The 16948-nt window shown below is 44.0% G+C and overlaps 1 protein-coding gene across 1 annotated transcript in view; it reads right to left on the reverse strand.

The window, feature by feature from the left end:
• Positions 1-13247, reverse strand: part of LOC147445487 (Thioredoxin superfamily protein) — a 34584-nt gene extending 21337 nt beyond the window's left edge. The window contains exon 1 of the mRNA XM_086524996.1: positions 13011-13247. Within this exon, the coding sequence (XP_086381122.1) occupies positions 13011-13200 (190 nt within the window). The 5' untranslated portion in view covers positions 13201-13247. The remainder of the gene's footprint in view (positions 1-13010) is intronic.
• Between the last annotated feature and the right edge of the window lie 3701 nt (positions 13248-16948).

Below are 16948 nucleotides of genomic sequence, written 5' to 3' on the forward strand. Positions count from 1 at the left end.
TAAGTTTCGTTAAATTAAATTTAACGGTCCGTGCCCGGGCGGGCGGCCGGACAAATGTGAACAGGTAAAGGCGGTGCAGTGCCGGTGCGGCATAGCGCCGACAGACCTTTGGTGTTCTCATAAAAGAATCATTGGTAGCAGTTGTTAGTTAGTTGCACATTTTTAATTAATGAGCTAGAAGTTTTTAAAGTCAAAAGTTGAATGGTTTTTAAGTTTTTAAAGTAAGTGTGCCAAGTGGCACACTTACCAATGCAAACTAACTCTCTCACTCTCACTCTCACCCTCTCTCTCTTCCTAGCGCCCCCTCTCTCTGATGGCTATTTAGGAGCACCCCCTCCCCCATTTTCAGGGCTGGCAGTGCACCTACCCCCCCTAATGTGAGCGTGCTCTACGCGGTGGAGCCCTCCATTGAAGCTTGAGAGCAGCCCCTTGCGACATATGTGGTAGCCTTGTGCTCCCATTGTCAAGAACAAGGGATCTCACAGTCATAGACGCCTTCTGGTGAAGTTTCATCGCAAGAAGCTGCCGTAGACGCTCTCTTAGCAGAGTGTGGCTGCTGTAATTCTCTGTTTTCAGCCCCTAATCACCTCGATTAGGGCTGTTTTCAGCAGATCAGCCATAGAAATCCTCTTCTCTCTCCTTATCCTAAGTCTACATCAAGTTTGGCGCGATTCCATCGCGAAGAAGACCTCTGTTTCGGTGTAGGGGTGCGTACAGGTAAGAATTTCAGGTTATGTGCAGAAAATTACAGCAAGCATGTGCGTGTGCATTTTGCTTGTTTCTCTTTTGTGTTCTATGCATGAAGGAATGAGCATGAAGGCAACACATAACGGAAGATGGACTCTCCTCTGTGAGAGCTTCCGATGAGCTGTTTCGGAAGATAGACTCTCTTTTCGAGAGCTTCCAACCAGTCTCGCAGAAGAGGGGAAATCCCCTAAGCAGTAAGAAAGTGGAAACACTTTCTGAGTCAGTAGTCAGAACAGAACAGAAGAAAGAATAGAGAACGGGCGTATGCCCCGTTCCTGTGCTTGTAAAGATTCTCCCTTAGTAATAAAGATATTCTCTTTATGGGGGGGGACCAGCCCATCTTCTGGTCCCCAATGAAGTGTCAAGTTTTCTCGCTCCCTCTAATTCTCTTGAGTATTTGAAGTGCAATTAAACGTCAGTTTACGCTTCCGTATTTTTGTGACAGTGGTATCAGAGCAAGGTCCTCTCTCTCTTCCTGAAGGGATTGACGACTCTTGGCAGACTGCAGAAATGGGAGGATGCGAGATAGAGTTATCTCTCCTTCAACAGCAAGTGGAAGAGTTGCAGAAAGCTCTCTCCCATCCAGAAGTCCAAAAGATTCTCCATACTCTTGAAAAAGGGAAGGAGAAAATGCCGATGGGGTCGGGAGAAATCCCACAGAACCCAAAGGCGCCACAACCAAGAAAAGATCCTTTGATTGGAACTTCCCGCATGCACGAGAGGCAGAAGAAATCTCCAGAACGTCATGTGCGGTTTAATCCAAAAGTTCAAGAGCAGGATCCCCCTGATTCCCCTCAGTTCTCTTTCATGAAGGATCTGGAAGACATAGTTTCTCCGGAAGACATGTTTCTCGACGATCCGTCGCAGCAAGAAGTACATTCAAGGGAAAGGACTCCTGTCCCCAAGGAGTCTAAGCATCGAAAGAAGGAGCACCATAAGAAGAAGCACCACAGGCAGAAAACATTCAAGTCGGGAGATAAAGATGTGAAATTCGACACCTACAATGGACGGCGTGATAATGACAAAGCTTTGGCTTTCATCCGCCAATTTGAAGTTGCATTTGCTGAAGGGAATTTTAAAGAAAGATCCAAGCTTCGCCATGTTAGTTTGTACCTGAAAGGCACCGCCAGCAATTGGTGGTTAACCCTTATCCTGGAAGAGCGCAAACCCCAAGATTGGACCGCTTTCAAGAAGGAGTTCTACGCACAGTTCCTTCCTCCAGACTATGAGGAAGAGGTAAAGAAAGAATGGGATCGACTTTCACAATCAGAGAACGAAACTGTTCCACGCTATGTGGATAGGTTTTGGGACGTTCTCTTGAAAGTCACTCCATTCAAGAAGATTGACGATTCGGAGAAGATGCGCAAGTTTGAAGCAGGTTTGCATGAAGCCTTGCAAAAGGCTATGAAGCTTTACCCTCGAGGTAACTTGCAGATACTTATGGAATCAGCCCGCATAGCTGATGGAATACATGACAAGGGTACTCCAAGGAAGATGGAGCAAAGCACTTACCATGCCAAGTAGAAGGCTCTCCATGAGCAACCTACCTCTTCTACTTCTTCTCAAAAGAAGAAAAGAACCGCCTCCGAAGCAGAAGCAAAGCCAAATCAGCCCAAGAAAGGGAGATATCTCTCTCCTGCTGAGTTGCGAACCTATATTAGTGAAGGAAGATGCTTCAAGTGCGGACAAGTTGGTCATATGAAGGGTGATTGTCCAACCAAACCTCCACAACCACCCTCCTCCAATGCAGTCCCAGATGTACAGGGAAATACAACCAAGGATGGAAAAGAAAGAGCTCTTCTCAAAGCATGGGGTAGTATCAACAACCAGCGGGCTCTTATTTTGTTTGACCCTGGTAGTACAGACAACTTCATCTCTACCCAGCTAGCTGACGACCTGAACTTGCAGCCCAATCGTTTTGGAGTCTCTATTCAAGCGCAATCAGCTTTCAAAGGGCAGAACTCAAACTCTACTCCAATCATAGGGAAGTTGAATCTAAAGGTCGACGACTACAAGGATCAAGAGTCTTTCTTACTAGCTTCACTTGAAGGATGCGATGTTATCTTGGGAATGCCTTGGCACTACAAGATGCATCCCATTCCTGACTATGTTCAGAAAACCTTATCTTTTGCTCATAAAGGAAAGGAGTATCTTGTACTTGCAGATGCAGGTGATTGGCGTATTCCTATCGCCAACCACATTGCCATCAAGAAAGAAATGAAAAAGTGTGTTTCAGCGTACTTGATTTTTGCAAGAGAGAGAGATGTGTCTCTCTGTCTGTTTCACAACTTTCTTCCTCTCTAGAGCAAAAAAGACTTAAGTTAATAGAAAGATATAAAGATTGTTTTGCAGATGAACTTCCAAATGAACTCCCACCTTCGCGACCTGAGGATCATACCATTGATTTGATCCCAGGAAGTTCTCCTCCAAATCAGCCCCCTTATCGAGTTAGTCTAATGCAGCAAGAGGAAATTCTCAAGTAGGTTAACGAACTTTTGGAGAAGGGCTTAATAAGGCCTAGTACTTCTCCATATTGTTCACCTGTCTTGCTAGTACAGAAAAAGGATGGCACATTCCGCATGTGCATAGACTATAGATCTCTAAACAAGATCACAATCAAGAATCGATTTCCAATCCCTCGGATTGACAACATTCTTGACAAGTTACAAGGAGCAAGTGTCTTTAGTCGTATAGACTTGAAGAGCGGTTATCATCAAATCCGCATAGCTCCTCAGGATGTGCATAAGACTTCATTTAGAACAACCTTCGGGTTGTATGAATTCTTAGTGATGCCTTTTGGACTCACTAATGCACCAGCTACATTCAACAGAATGATGGATAGAATCTTCCACTCATATAGAAGTTTTACAGGCGTTTTCTTTGATGACGTCTTAATCTTCTCAGCGACGGAAGACGAACACTATAAGCATCTCGCCTTAGTGTTTGAAGAATTACGCAAACACAAATTATTTGTGAATGCTAAGAAGAGTGAGTTCTTTTTAAAAGAACTCCACTATTTGGGCCATATAGTATCTCACAACCAGGTGAGAATGGACCCTGAAAAGATTCAAGCAGTTGTAGAATGGCCTACGCCAACTACAGTACATGATGTACGAAGTTTCCTTGGCCTCTGTTCTTATTATCGGCGTTTCATTCGAGCTTTTGCCGCGATAGCAGGTCCCCTCCATGACCTGACAAAGAAGCGGATTCCATTCCATTGGGGGTTTGGACAAAAACAAGCTTTCGAAAAGCTTAAGTATCTACTCAGTCACGGACCTGTTCTCACCGTCCCTGATCTTCGCAAACCTTTCGAGGTATACTGCGATGCATCTGGAGATTGTGTAGGAGCAGTTTTGAACCAAGAGGGTCACGCGATAGCCTATGAAAGTCGGCGCCTTAAAGATGCAGAGTTGCATGCCTCCATATACGAAAAAGAGCTAATGGCAGTAATTCATGCTCTTTCCATTTGGAAACACTATCTCTTAGGAGCTGATTTTATTATCAAGACAGATCATCAAAGTCTTCGCTACTTTCTCACACAGAGAAAGTTATCAGAAAAGCAGATGAGATGGGCCAACTTTCTTTCAATGTTTCATTTTCAGATTTTACACACTTCTGGAACAAAGAATGCAGTTGCAGATGCTCTCTCCAGGCGTCCAAAGATCAATGCACTAACAACAATTTATCATGAGAAACTAGAATCTCTCAGCGAGATGTATCCTCAAGATCCAGACTTCGCCACAATTTGGGCAGATCTTCAAGCTGGTCACTCAAAGCCACCTTATTCTATCAGGGATAATACACTCTATCGTCAACAAGCAATATGCATAGCTCAGCCTTTACGACAAAAGGTGATGGATGAAGCATATAATTCTCCTTATGCCGGGCATCGGGGAATTGCTTCCACCACTAGTGTCCTCGAAAGGTATTTCTTTTGGCCAACACTCCGTGCGGACATTGAAAAACATGTACGTGAGTGTTTAGTCTGCCAAAAGGTAAAATATGACAGACATAAAGTTTATGGCAAGCTTCAGCCGCTCCCTGTGCCTAACACGCCATGGGAAAGTATTGCCATGGATTTTATTACGGATCTTCCTCGATCCAAGAATGGAAATGATGCAATCTGGACTATAGTAGACAGATTCAGTAAGCAAGCCCATTTCCTTCCAGTAAAGAAGACGATCAAAGCTGATCACATGGCTAGAATATTTCTAGCTCAGATTTTTAAACACCATGGATTGCCAAAGACTATTGTGAGCGACAGAGATCCCCGCATGACTAGTCTATTTTGGCAGGCATTGTTCGAAAACTTGGGAACTAAGCTTGATTTTTCATCAGCTTATCATCCTCAAACAGATGGTCAAAGCGAAATCGCTAATGCCACTGTTTTAGATCTCCTCAAGTGCTATGTTTCGGAACGACAATCCGAATGGGAACAGTACTTACCAATAGTTGAGTTTGCGTATAATAATACCATACATTCCTCAACTGGTAAAGCCCCTTTCGAAATTATTTATGGGAAGCCACTCTTACTTCCTATTATGGTGACCAAAGAAAACATCTTCGCCGCAGATGAATTTGTGCGCAGTATTGATATTGCCCATCAACAAGTAAAGCAAGCGATTCTTCGTACTCAAGAGCAACAGAAGAGAAAAGCAGACAAGCACAGAAGGAATCTCAATCTTGAAAAAGGACAATATGTCCTGCTTCGGTTTGAGAAAGCTAGATTGAAAAAGCGGGTCGGCAAAGGGAAAGTTGTCAAACTTTCCCATAGATTTTATGGCCCTTTCAAAATTACAGATAAAGTCAATGATGTGACTTTCAGATTGGATTTGCCTTCTAACTAGCGCATCCACAATGCTTTTCATGTCAGTCTCCTCCGACCCTATGTTGGACCTCCTCCAGTGGCGCCCGTACAAGAAAATCCTCCAGAAGTCGAAGAGACTGAGGAAATCCTTCAACCTGAACAGATAATACATCACGCGGAGAGACAACTCAAGTCGGGGAGTCTACATCGAAAGTATTTAGTCAAGTTCAAGAATTACACTCCTTTAGATGCAAAGTGGATGACTGAGTCCGATCTCAAGGACTACCCTGACATCTTGCACAGTTATGTTGACGCTCTACAGTTGAGGTCAACTATTTAGAACCAAGAGGGATGTAACTAAGTCAGACTTTGTAAATAATTAATTTATTTACGAGAAAAGAATTATCTAATTAGTTGTGTGCACACCAGAATAGACCTAGCAGTTCTAAGGCCTCAGGTGAGCCTAAATGCGGGCTAGAACACCTCAGAGGGACCTTATAGCAGAAATTACCCTGAAGCCCTAGTGATTGGGAAATCGGGTCTTCAGAAAGGGGTAAGCAGTAGCCTCAGATTTTAGGCTCAGGAAAAATACGCGCGTCAGTACAAGCACATGAATGAGATGGGGTCCTTAGAACAGTGACCCTAAGGCTAATAAAGCTAATAAAGCCTTAGGGTAAGTTTCGTTAAATTAAATTTAACGGTCCGTGCCCGAGCGGGGCCGGACAAGTGTGAACAGGTAAAGGCGGTGCAGTGCCGGTGCGGCATAGCGCCGACAGACCTTTGGTGTTCTCATAAAAGAATCATTGGTAGCAGTTGTTAGTTAGTTGCACATTTTTACTTAATGAGCTAGAAGTTTTTAAAGTCAAAAGTTGAATGGTTTTTAAGTTTTTAAAGTAAGTGTGCCACTTGGCACACTTACCAATGCAAACTAACTCTCTCTCACTCTCACTCTCACCCTCTCTCTCTTCCTAGCGCCCCCTCTCTCTGATGGCTATTTAGGAGCCCCCCCTCCCCCATTTTCAGGGCTGGCAGTGCACCTACCCCCCCTAATGTGAGCGTGCTCTACGCGGTGGAGCCCTCCATTGAAGCTTGAGAGCAGCCCCTTGCGACATATGTGGTAGCCTTGTGCTCCCATTGTCAAGAACAAGGGATCTCACAGTCATAGACGCCTTCTGGTGAAGTTTCATCGCAAGAAGCTGCCGTAGACGCTCTCTTAGCAGAGTGTGGCTGCTGTAATTCTCTGTTTTCAGCCCCTAATCACCTCGATTAGGGCTGTTTTCAGCAGATCAGCCATAGAAATCCTCTTCTCTCTCCTTATCCTAAGTCTACATCAAGTTTGGCGCGATTCCATCGCGAAGAAGACCTCTGTTTCGGTGTAGGGGTGCGTACAGGTAAGAATTTCAGGTTATGTGCAGAAAATTACAGCAAGCATGTGCGTGTGCATTTTGCTTGTTTCTCTTTTGTGTTCTATGCATGAAGGAATGAGCATGAAGGCAACACATAACGGAAGATGGACTCTCCTCTGTGAGAGCTTCCGATGAGCTGTTTCGGAAGATAGACTCTCTTTTCGAGAGCTTCCAACCAGTCTCGCAGAAGAGGGGAAATCCCCTAAGCAGTAAGAAAGTGGAAACACTTTCTCAGTCAGTAGTCAGAACAGAACAGAAGAAAGAATAGAGGACGGGCGTATGCCCCGTTCCTGTGCTTGTAAAGATTCTCCCTTAGTAATAAAGATATTCTCTTTATGGGGGGGGACCAGCCCATCTTCTGGTCCCCAATGAAGTGTCAAGTTTTCTCGCTCCCTCTAATTCTCTTGAGTATTTGAAGTGCAATTAAACGTCAGTTTACGCTTCCGTATTTTTGTGACATCGTCCAATTTTTCACAACTATGAATTGAAAGAAATCTAGCTCCCCAAAACCTCCCTAGCCATCCCCCACACAAAAAAATCTCAACACAGGATACCTTGGTGTTCACAAAACCCAGACAAGGCATGTGCCCTAAACCCTACACCCCAAAACACATGGCCAATCCATGATAGTTTTGAAAAATGAATGCAAGATCGTACATTAGCCCGCAAATACATTCAAAATACAAGCCTTGTAAATTGATTCTCTATTGCCACTTCTTTTTTTTTTTCTCTTGCTTCAATCCCTTCTGAGGACCTCCCAAAGTCCATAGTAAAAGAAGTGTTAACCAAACTCTCTCTCTCTCTCTCTCTCTCTCTCTCTCTCTCTCTCTCTCTCTCTCTCTCTCTCTCTCTCTCTGTCTCTCTCTCTCTCGTTGCACAAACACAGGGAGAGTCTCTTGAGGAGATTAGACATTGGGAGACATTCACAAAGGCATATCACTAACTTCTTTAGAGCAGAGACTCGGCAATCAAATGAGCAAGCTTCACAGTAAAATTTAGAGTCCACCTATGCCAGAGGTATAGATATATTGACTGACAGAGCCATTGAGATTGGGAGAGCTACATGCCTACGTCTACAAGGGCCACCACAACATAGATAGAGGCTCCATCGGGAGATCAGGACTATTCTAGCACGACAAGGGAGACATCCGGTATGACTATTTACAGAGACAGGCATTGACGATGCTCTTCAACGACCGATGCAATACATCCTCAAACAACGCCCGATGTCGGGCATCTTGGGACACTCATGCTTTTATTTTACTTCGTTTTAATTTGTCCCCAAACATTGTATTAGATCCACCAAGATTGTATCAGTTTGGTCTCATATGTCATTTTGGCCTTATGAAGACGTTTAATATAACATTCTCTCTCTCTCTCTCTCTCTCTCTCTCTCTCTCTCTCTCTCTCTCTCTCTCTCTCTCTCTCTCTCTCTCACGCTTTATACAAGCCTTCTCTACCATAGACCATATTTTCACTCTGCACTGTTTGATTGATCAGGCAAAGGCGCGAAAGTGACTTCTACACTTCTGCTTTGTGGATTTTTAAAGCCTTTGTGACACAGTACCACGGGATAGACTCTTCCATCGCCTTCAATCACTGGGAGTCCCTTCGGAGATGATTTAGGGGATTCTCTCTCTCTATAGGCGCGGCTCAGCCAGGATGCATTGTCCAGGAGGCACCTCACCATCTCTTGCTAGCACCATTGGGGTGAAGCAAGGTTGTCCTCTCCCACCTCCTTTGTTTGGACTATATATTGATCCGCTGTCAGTAGGGCATATCCATCGATCCGGGGCAAGGGCGTGGATTTAGCAAGTACACCTGTTCATATTATGTTATATGCTGATGATATTGTACTGGTATCTAAGTCATGGGAGGGGCTCTGTCGCAAACGGGAGCGCATAGCAATATACAATATATTCGGATAAATAGGATTTATCACTTATTACTGAAGCCAAAGGATATAGAGAGAAATAGATAGAGAGAGAGAGAGAGAGAGAGAGTGAAGATCGACACAATACTGGGACCAGAAGATGGGTTGTTCCCCCCCCCCCCTAATAGTATCTTTATTATTGAAGAGAAGTCTATACAAGCACTTGAACCAAATGAATTACCACGTTCGTTCTAGAATAAGACTTGATGGTTCTCGGAAGCCTCGGCTTCCTATTCCTAGGGCAAAACCCTATTCCAAGGAACTTTCGTTCCTTATTCCAAATCCTCGAGAATCAAGGTTCTCGCCTCTGGATCTCACCTTCCAAACTCGGGGCATGACATCCCTGCAACTCTTTCCGACTCTGTTTCCAGAGTCTCCTCCTGCAAAATAACTCTGCTTTCCTGGACACGGAGTCCTTACTTGGGAATCTCAACTTCCGGATCACAACTCGAGAGACTACCTCTCTCCGATCCGTGGATCTACTTCCCAAACTTGGGTACGAAACCCTTGGGCTAATCTCGCTCTAGTTCCTCAGAGCGCTTTTCTCCTGCACAGGCTCATGCCTTCCTCTGCTCCTGCTCCCTCACTAAGAGGAAGTACACCTGCAAACAAATACTTAGAGATCATAACATGAAAATCGTTACCTTCAAAGTCTCGACGCTCGAAACGCAATTCGGTTCTCGAAAAGCAATTTTCTAGAAGAGATCTCCGCATAAAAAATCCTCTCTTCCAATCCTTCACTGTGTTCTCGGGTTCCTTCTCGTAAATCAGCCCTATCTACGACGTTTATGGGCTGAAAACAGAGAAAAACAGCAGCTTGTTGCAATGGAAACACGCACCGTAGGAACTTCTTCGCAAGGGAACTCGCGCACTGGGTCTTGGCGACATTTGGTACACTTAGGATAGCCATGGGCATCACCGGCAACGTCTTCTTTGCGGATGAAATCTGTAGCAGCATCTTCTTCTTCCAAAACACTGATCTCCTGCTCTGAGTGAAGGCATGTGATGCTTTTACAGCTCTTGGCCACGGCACGAATAGCTGAGCGCAGGCTACTTGTGTAGAGATCGTGGCCCTTTTTTTTTTCCCCTTTTGCGTTGTTCTGCCAGAAAAAGAGAGAGAAAAATCGCTGGCTGGTTTATATTGCTTTATTTAATCATAGGCTGCCCACTTATTAAGTGGGCGGCCGGTCACCTTTAAAAATGGTCTGAATCTGTCCAAAAACTCAATAAAACCTTATAAGTTAAAAACAATGCTTTCACATCACTTTCCAGGCGTCCCTGGATGCAATCACATGCACAATTGCAATGCAAACATAGACTTCCTCGCAGGAAAGCATCTGCTTTCCCGAAAAGTAATCCCGCTTTCTCAGAAAGCATCTGTTTTTCCTCAAAGTTTCCTCTGAACATGTGCACAATTCTAACACAGTTCGGAATGTCCTCTCAACTATGGATATCCCCTTTTCGATGCACCCGTCACCCACCTTGGGACGCATCAGAAATACCCTTTCCTACCAAACTTACGGCTCCGAGTCACCATCCGATGTGACGCATCAAAAGTACCCATTCCTGGTGGACTTACAAATATTCCCGTTCACAGTGATGCACTATGAATACTCTGTACTCAGATGTCTCCAATGAGAAAACCCCTCACTTAAAATTCCAATAATTCATTTAGAATTATTTTTCCTTGGTGTTCCAAGCGAGAAAACCCTCTCACTTATAAATCCAATGATTCATTTAGAATTATTTTTCTATCAGATAAAACCAATTTAGCAACTGGCTCCAACGACATCTCTAAATCTTTGATGACTTCTGTACACAGAGAGATCTCACTCGAAACCAAGGTTCTTTGTAACAAACTTAGACACTCCAAGTCAAGATTCTACAGCGACACAGCAGAGATTCACTTCAAAACAGTGCACAGCTCACAATTGATTCGACACGGCCCGACGAAGTTCCATGCCTAGAGATACTGGCCCCAAAGACTACAAGGAGTGGGAGGGATCTCACTCTCAGACTCTACGTCCAGATGCTCTGAAGAATGGGAATCCAACCACGTATTTAAAGGTCTACAAGGGATGCCAAAAGCAGAGCCCCAAAAGCTGCCATCTTTTTTAAAAGAAGTTTAAAAATAAAGCAATTCATCTCACAAGTCTCTTAAGAATTAAAGTAACCTTCCAAAAAGCTTTTGCATAGGATTTTTTAGCCCTGCCATGAGTAGGAAAAGCATTCGTACAGTCAACGCAAAAAGCAGATTCTGTACACTCTTGCCACGTCATCAGCTGTCAGTGGATTTTCCGAAGCAAATTGCAGAGCCTACCGCACTGCCACATCAACATTTCTGTCGCATATTCCGGGACCGCTTGCCAGAGAGAGTGTGTATCTATTGTGTCACCACGCCACGTCATCGGTTTGTGACATTCTTATTTTTCGCATCCAAGCGAATCAGCAGCAGAGCATGTTTTACACTAGCAGGCGGGCTAGTCGAGGTCATCGACTCATATGGATCACTTTTACTAGTAAAGGACAATTCTCTATGGCGAGTGCAGCCACAGATACGATCTAACGAGGATATGTGGCACTAGCAATGCTAGAGCGCTGATGCCACCAAGCACATTTTCAGAAGCCCCGCACCAAGGAAAGGCTTTTCGACACCCTAGTTGCCCCAGCTCTCATGTATGCGGCACCAGTTTAGGCAGCGGGCCTTACAAGATCCTGGCTGAGAGATCATAGATCATTATGCTATCTTGCTTGATATGCCGGAAACCCTCAGTGCCACATGACATCATCAGAGCAAAGGTAGTTGCACCATCGAGGCTCTTTTTCAGACAGTATGTTTTATCCAAAGAGTACGACAGCTCCTCCCAACACATTATTGAGCATTTGAGACATCTCAACAATTCACGGAGATTGGAGAGAGGGGATCATGGTATGCACAAATGGTACAGTGGTTCAGCACACACGGCTTGGATATAGAGCAACTACCACCCTTTCAGAACGACCGTAACTCACCACTCATCCGCCTCTCCTATGAGGAGAGGATCGAGTTCTCAGACAGGATCTTTGGCAGTTATATACCAGGGAGACATGCATCACACCAAGACAGTCTCTTCCATCGACGATGTACTACACGGATCATTTCATGACCATCTTGGAGGACAGCTTCATTCAAAGGCCTAGATACATGGATATCTAAATGTCCCACAAATCTAGAGTAGCCATCAAGCAGCTCAGAGTTTCATCACATAAATTAGAGATTGAGACAGGGCGAGCATCTCACACTCTTAGGGAGCAACGGATTTTGTAGAGGTTGCACAGCAGGGGTAGAGAGCGAGGAGCACTATGTTACAGTTGTCGAGCTTACCATGACATACAAAGTTGCTACATCTTATTTACAGGACAGTACACACTCAAAGAGCTCATGGACTCTAGTGATCAAAGACACTCGGGGTGCTTCCTCCTTGAGATTTAGAGATAGAAATCTGCTACTACAGTCACCTGGTGGATGTAGACAGTCTCAACTTACAAACTTTTTCCATCCAACGACTCCGATACCACCTGTCATTACCAGACCAAGGGAAGTCAATCTACACTAGGCAAATGAGGTCTGATCTAGGAGACGGCCTAGAGCAATGGGATATCGAGCACACAGGAGAGAGATTCACCGGATTCAGACAAAGCATGAGCACGCCAAACAGAGAGAGATGCAGCAAGCATTCTCCAACCCTGTTGCTATCTTGCCTTGTCTACCTTTGCATGATATCCTACACCCCCAATTTGGTCCCAGATGGAGCTAGTTTTGCATATCATGGTTGTACTCCCTGTGCATATAGTTTCACATCGACTAGAGATAGAGCTCCATCCCCTCCTTATACATGCAAATGTACTCACCCCACCTATGAGATTAACGTAGCAACCTCTATAACATTTTGCATTTTCAGCACTTTTATCCTTTTTTGGATACCTGAGGATGCAAGCATGTATATGGTTTTGTCTCATAGGTCGACTTCGACCTCTAGAAGAGCTTACTAAGGCGCTCTCTCTCTCTCTCTCTCTCTCTCTCTCTCTCTCTCACATTAACTAATCCCGCACAGAGATTTGATATCAGGTTAACAACCTTCTGTGGCAGCAGGTGCTTGAGAAGCTTGCACGCGCAGTTGTGGCAACTTTACGACAGTGCCAGAGTAGCTCTTGAGAGGCAGACGATGGGAACCCCGGGTGAAGGTAAGTGCTGGGCGAGATAAGCGTAGAGGTAGTGAGGTGGAAAGGCCATGGAGGCTGCAACTCGCGCGCGTGATTCCCTCCATTTGCAGGCAAGCATGCAGATACTGGGTACTCTGCTTGCTCTTTCTATTTCTACACCTTCCATTTCGTGAGCTACGTGTGGCAATCTGAGATGAGATCGATGTGTGTGTATGTATATAGACAGGTGTAGTGTGGTTTACATACCACTTTTTAGTCCCTTAGGCCTATGTCACACAGGGGCGGCGCCCATCCGTGACATGGCACGTTTGAGGCGGGCGCCCATTTTCAGTGAGAAAAGGATGTCCGAGTACCCAGTCAGACAAGGCGGACGGAATTTATATAGAAAGAATTGACAATGCAGGAAATTGACGAATCAGAGCTGTCGAAATCCTTCTTGGTCGCGCGTAGGCGGAGTGGGGGGGTCGCCCAACTGTGAGGGGTTGCTGTCCATGACCTGGCACGCCAGCACAGCACTGAGGGAGATGTCCTCCGGACCTGTGTGACAGTTGAAAGCTATGAGAGCTTCTCCAATTGGTCCAATGACGCATCAGAGAAAGGCGTCCGCCTCGTCTGACGGGGGCCTTAGAGTTGAGTCGCCCCCTCTGCGATTACGGGAGACAAAAGGAATTTGTAGAGCCCCTGTTGTAGTTTTTCAAAACAGCGAGGTATTATGCTATTTTTCTCTAGAATCTTGGTATCTCGCATTTGCTCCCCAATCAAAAGGCCTCAAGGCAGCGGGATTCTCTTGCTCACTTTTTCTTCTTTCCCATCTTCCTCTTGGTGCAAAGTGCATGCATCCTCGACCCCTCTTCCCGTGCTCACACAGGGTGCTCCTATACATCTGAGAGGCCTCAAATCAGAACACCACACACTCCTCCATGTTGGTTTCTTACTAGGCCATGCCCGACCCTTGGCCTCACATTACTCCCCCCTTGGAGAAGCATTTTCGTCGTAGAAATAAAAATGGGGTATCTATTCTTAAGAACACTAATGTTTATCCAAGTGGCACCTTCTTCAGGTCTATCTTTCCACTTAACTAATGCTTGGCGATGCACATGATGATGAGTACGTAGATCATGATTGTCAAGGATGCACTCAGGTTCATGCGGTTGGGTGGGAGGTTCAATGAAATCAACCAAAACATGTTGATCAATAACATTATCGTCTCTATGCAAGTGTTTACGTAAACGACTTACATGAAAAATTGAATGAATATAACTGCGAAGTAAAGAAATCTTGTAGGCCATATCTCCAACTTGCTTGAGTATTCTGAGTGGGTCACAATATCTAAGAGATAACTTAGGTGTAGGACCAATTTTTAGAATTTTTAAATGTTTTGAAACACATAAGAATACCACTTCACCTTGCATGGAAGTGACGTGTCAACCTTTCTCATCAACATACTTCCTATATTTGTCGTGTGCTTTTGCCGTTAGCAATTTGGGTACTAGTGACCTGGGTTGAAAACCATGCATAAGCATAAAGGAACTAAACCAAGTAGAACCATGCTTTGCACTATTATAAGAAAATTCCACAATAGGGAGAGAATCTTTCCAATCGGATTGCTTCTTACTAACGTATTAACTCGTTCAGTTTGACCATATTTTCTCAATAGACAACCCCACCATAACTGGTGACCTAAGTTGAAAACCATGCATAAGCATAAAGGGACTAAACCAAGTAGTAACATGCTTTGCACTATTATAAGAAAATTCCACAATAGGGAGAGAATCTTTCCAATCGGATTGCTTCTTACTAACGTATTAACTCGTTTAGTTTGACCATCGATCTCTGGATGATATGTAGTACTGAGATTGAGTTGTGTTCCCAGCCGCTTAAAGATAGCCCTCTAGAAGTGACTGTTAAACTTGGGATCACGATCACTCATTGCAAGGCAACCCATATAGTCTATACAAATTGTCAACAAATGCCTTGGCTAATTTTAGAGTTTTAATGGTGGGCTTGGTTGGAACAAACTTACAAAGTTTAGTCGACTTATCTACAATCACCCATACTGAATCATTACCTTGTATGGTGATTGGTCCATAGAGGCCTCCTATCTTAGGATGTCCCATTTACCATTGAGAAACTCGAAAGGATGTAAGAGACCTCCTACCTTAGGGCGCTCTGCTTTGGTAACTTAACATTTTTGGCAGTGTAAGACCTAGTCTTGATCATAACCATGTAATCATATGAGTGCATAAATTTGTTATATGTGTAAATATCCTACACTTGGAATTTCATGGCATTCATAAAGAATTTGGTACCGACTGTCTACGTCCATCAGTATGCAAACTCTATCTTTGTGGAGTATGTATTATCATCAATGGAAAAATTGTTCCATCTAGTCATTTCATCACTCAAAAGAGGAGAGTTGGGTGTGGAGGAAATAGACACACTACCAGCATTGGAGTGAGAAGGATTCCTCTTTTTGGCATGACTCCATACCTTAGATTATGCATCGCCATGCTTACATTTACCCTTAAGAGACTCCAAAAACTCACGTTTACGTTCCGTGAACAAAAGAGAGTTTGAGAGCATCAACGACCACATATCGTCCTTTACGATACCAGAGGTTTGTGTCATACTGTTAGCGGGTTGTCACGGCGGACATTTATAGCATAGCTATTTGACACTAACATATTGTTAATACGGAGGGAAGCGACTCGGGATGGGGCACGGAGACTCGATGAGGTTGTCAATCTTAAAGAAGTGAACCTAAAGAACTGTTCATGCATCTACAATAGCAAATCAATCACTTCCTAGTCAGGAAATCGGCCTATGTCCAATCTCACTGCTCTAGGTCATCACACCTTTTTGGCATCCAAATGGATTCGGAAACGAAACTTAAAGAGGGGTGTTACAACACCTAAAGGCATAAACCTACCACGTTCTGCAGTCATCTAAGAAGGTACAAAAATCACAATCCATCCCAACGTATGTATAGAAAACTGAAACAGAACTACACGGAAAGGTTCCCTTTAGGCTTAGAAACACTCTTCCAAGGTCAAAACATCAAAAAATAACCATTCAGCCCTCAAATCAACACATTTAACTCATAAAAAAGACGTCACAAACCACAATAGAATTGAGAATGTTTACACTTAAATTAAAGAGCAAGAGACAAAGAGCACAATGTGCTATTTGGAATCAAATTTTTGATTACCAAAACAAGGAGAAAGGTTGATTACAAATTGTAGCAGAAGTGAAGCTCTCAGTCAACATCCAAAAACTCTTTAAAGATAATGATAATGTCACCTTAAAAACGAAGGGTATTGACAAAAAGGCTTGTGACACTTTCCCACGGTCATTGGACATTTACAAGGCTTTGTGGGGAACTAAAGGACTTTATGATTACATTTCTTGACGCATCACTCTATGATTACAAGGTTTCCTCCGAAACCCAAAAAAAAAAGATAGAATATAGGGGTTGTGACGTGTCGCCGTCTTTCTTGGTTGCGCTTCTGCTATTTTCCTCCAAAAATTCCTCCCCCTTCATATTTTTTGCATGCCCTCGTGCAACCATGGTGATTCTTCAGTAATCGAATATGCGTCTTTCCATTGTTTGGAGGATTATGTTGAATTTTGCAGCTCGTGCCATGATATCCACTTTAGCTGCTGATAGCTCTCTGAAGGGATTGTTGAGCACAGTGCTTTGGTAAGCAACATGCCTTGCCTAGAGGTCTTTTGTGAGCGGATTAAAGATTGTTGAATTTGATTCAAAAAATCCGGGGACAAAAGCCTCTTCAAAAGTTTGCATGTAATGTGAAGGCAAGAACATGATGCGAGCATACATGCTTATTATGATGT

The sequence above is a fragment of the Adiantum capillus-veneris genome, chromosome 12 (genome assembly GCF_014529385.1).
Source record: "Adiantum capillus-veneris isolate H3 chromosome 12, ASM1452938v2, whole genome shotgun sequence".
NCBI classification, from domain to species: domain Eukaryota; kingdom Viridiplantae; phylum Streptophyta; class Polypodiopsida; order Polypodiales; family Pteridaceae; genus Adiantum; species Adiantum capillus-veneris.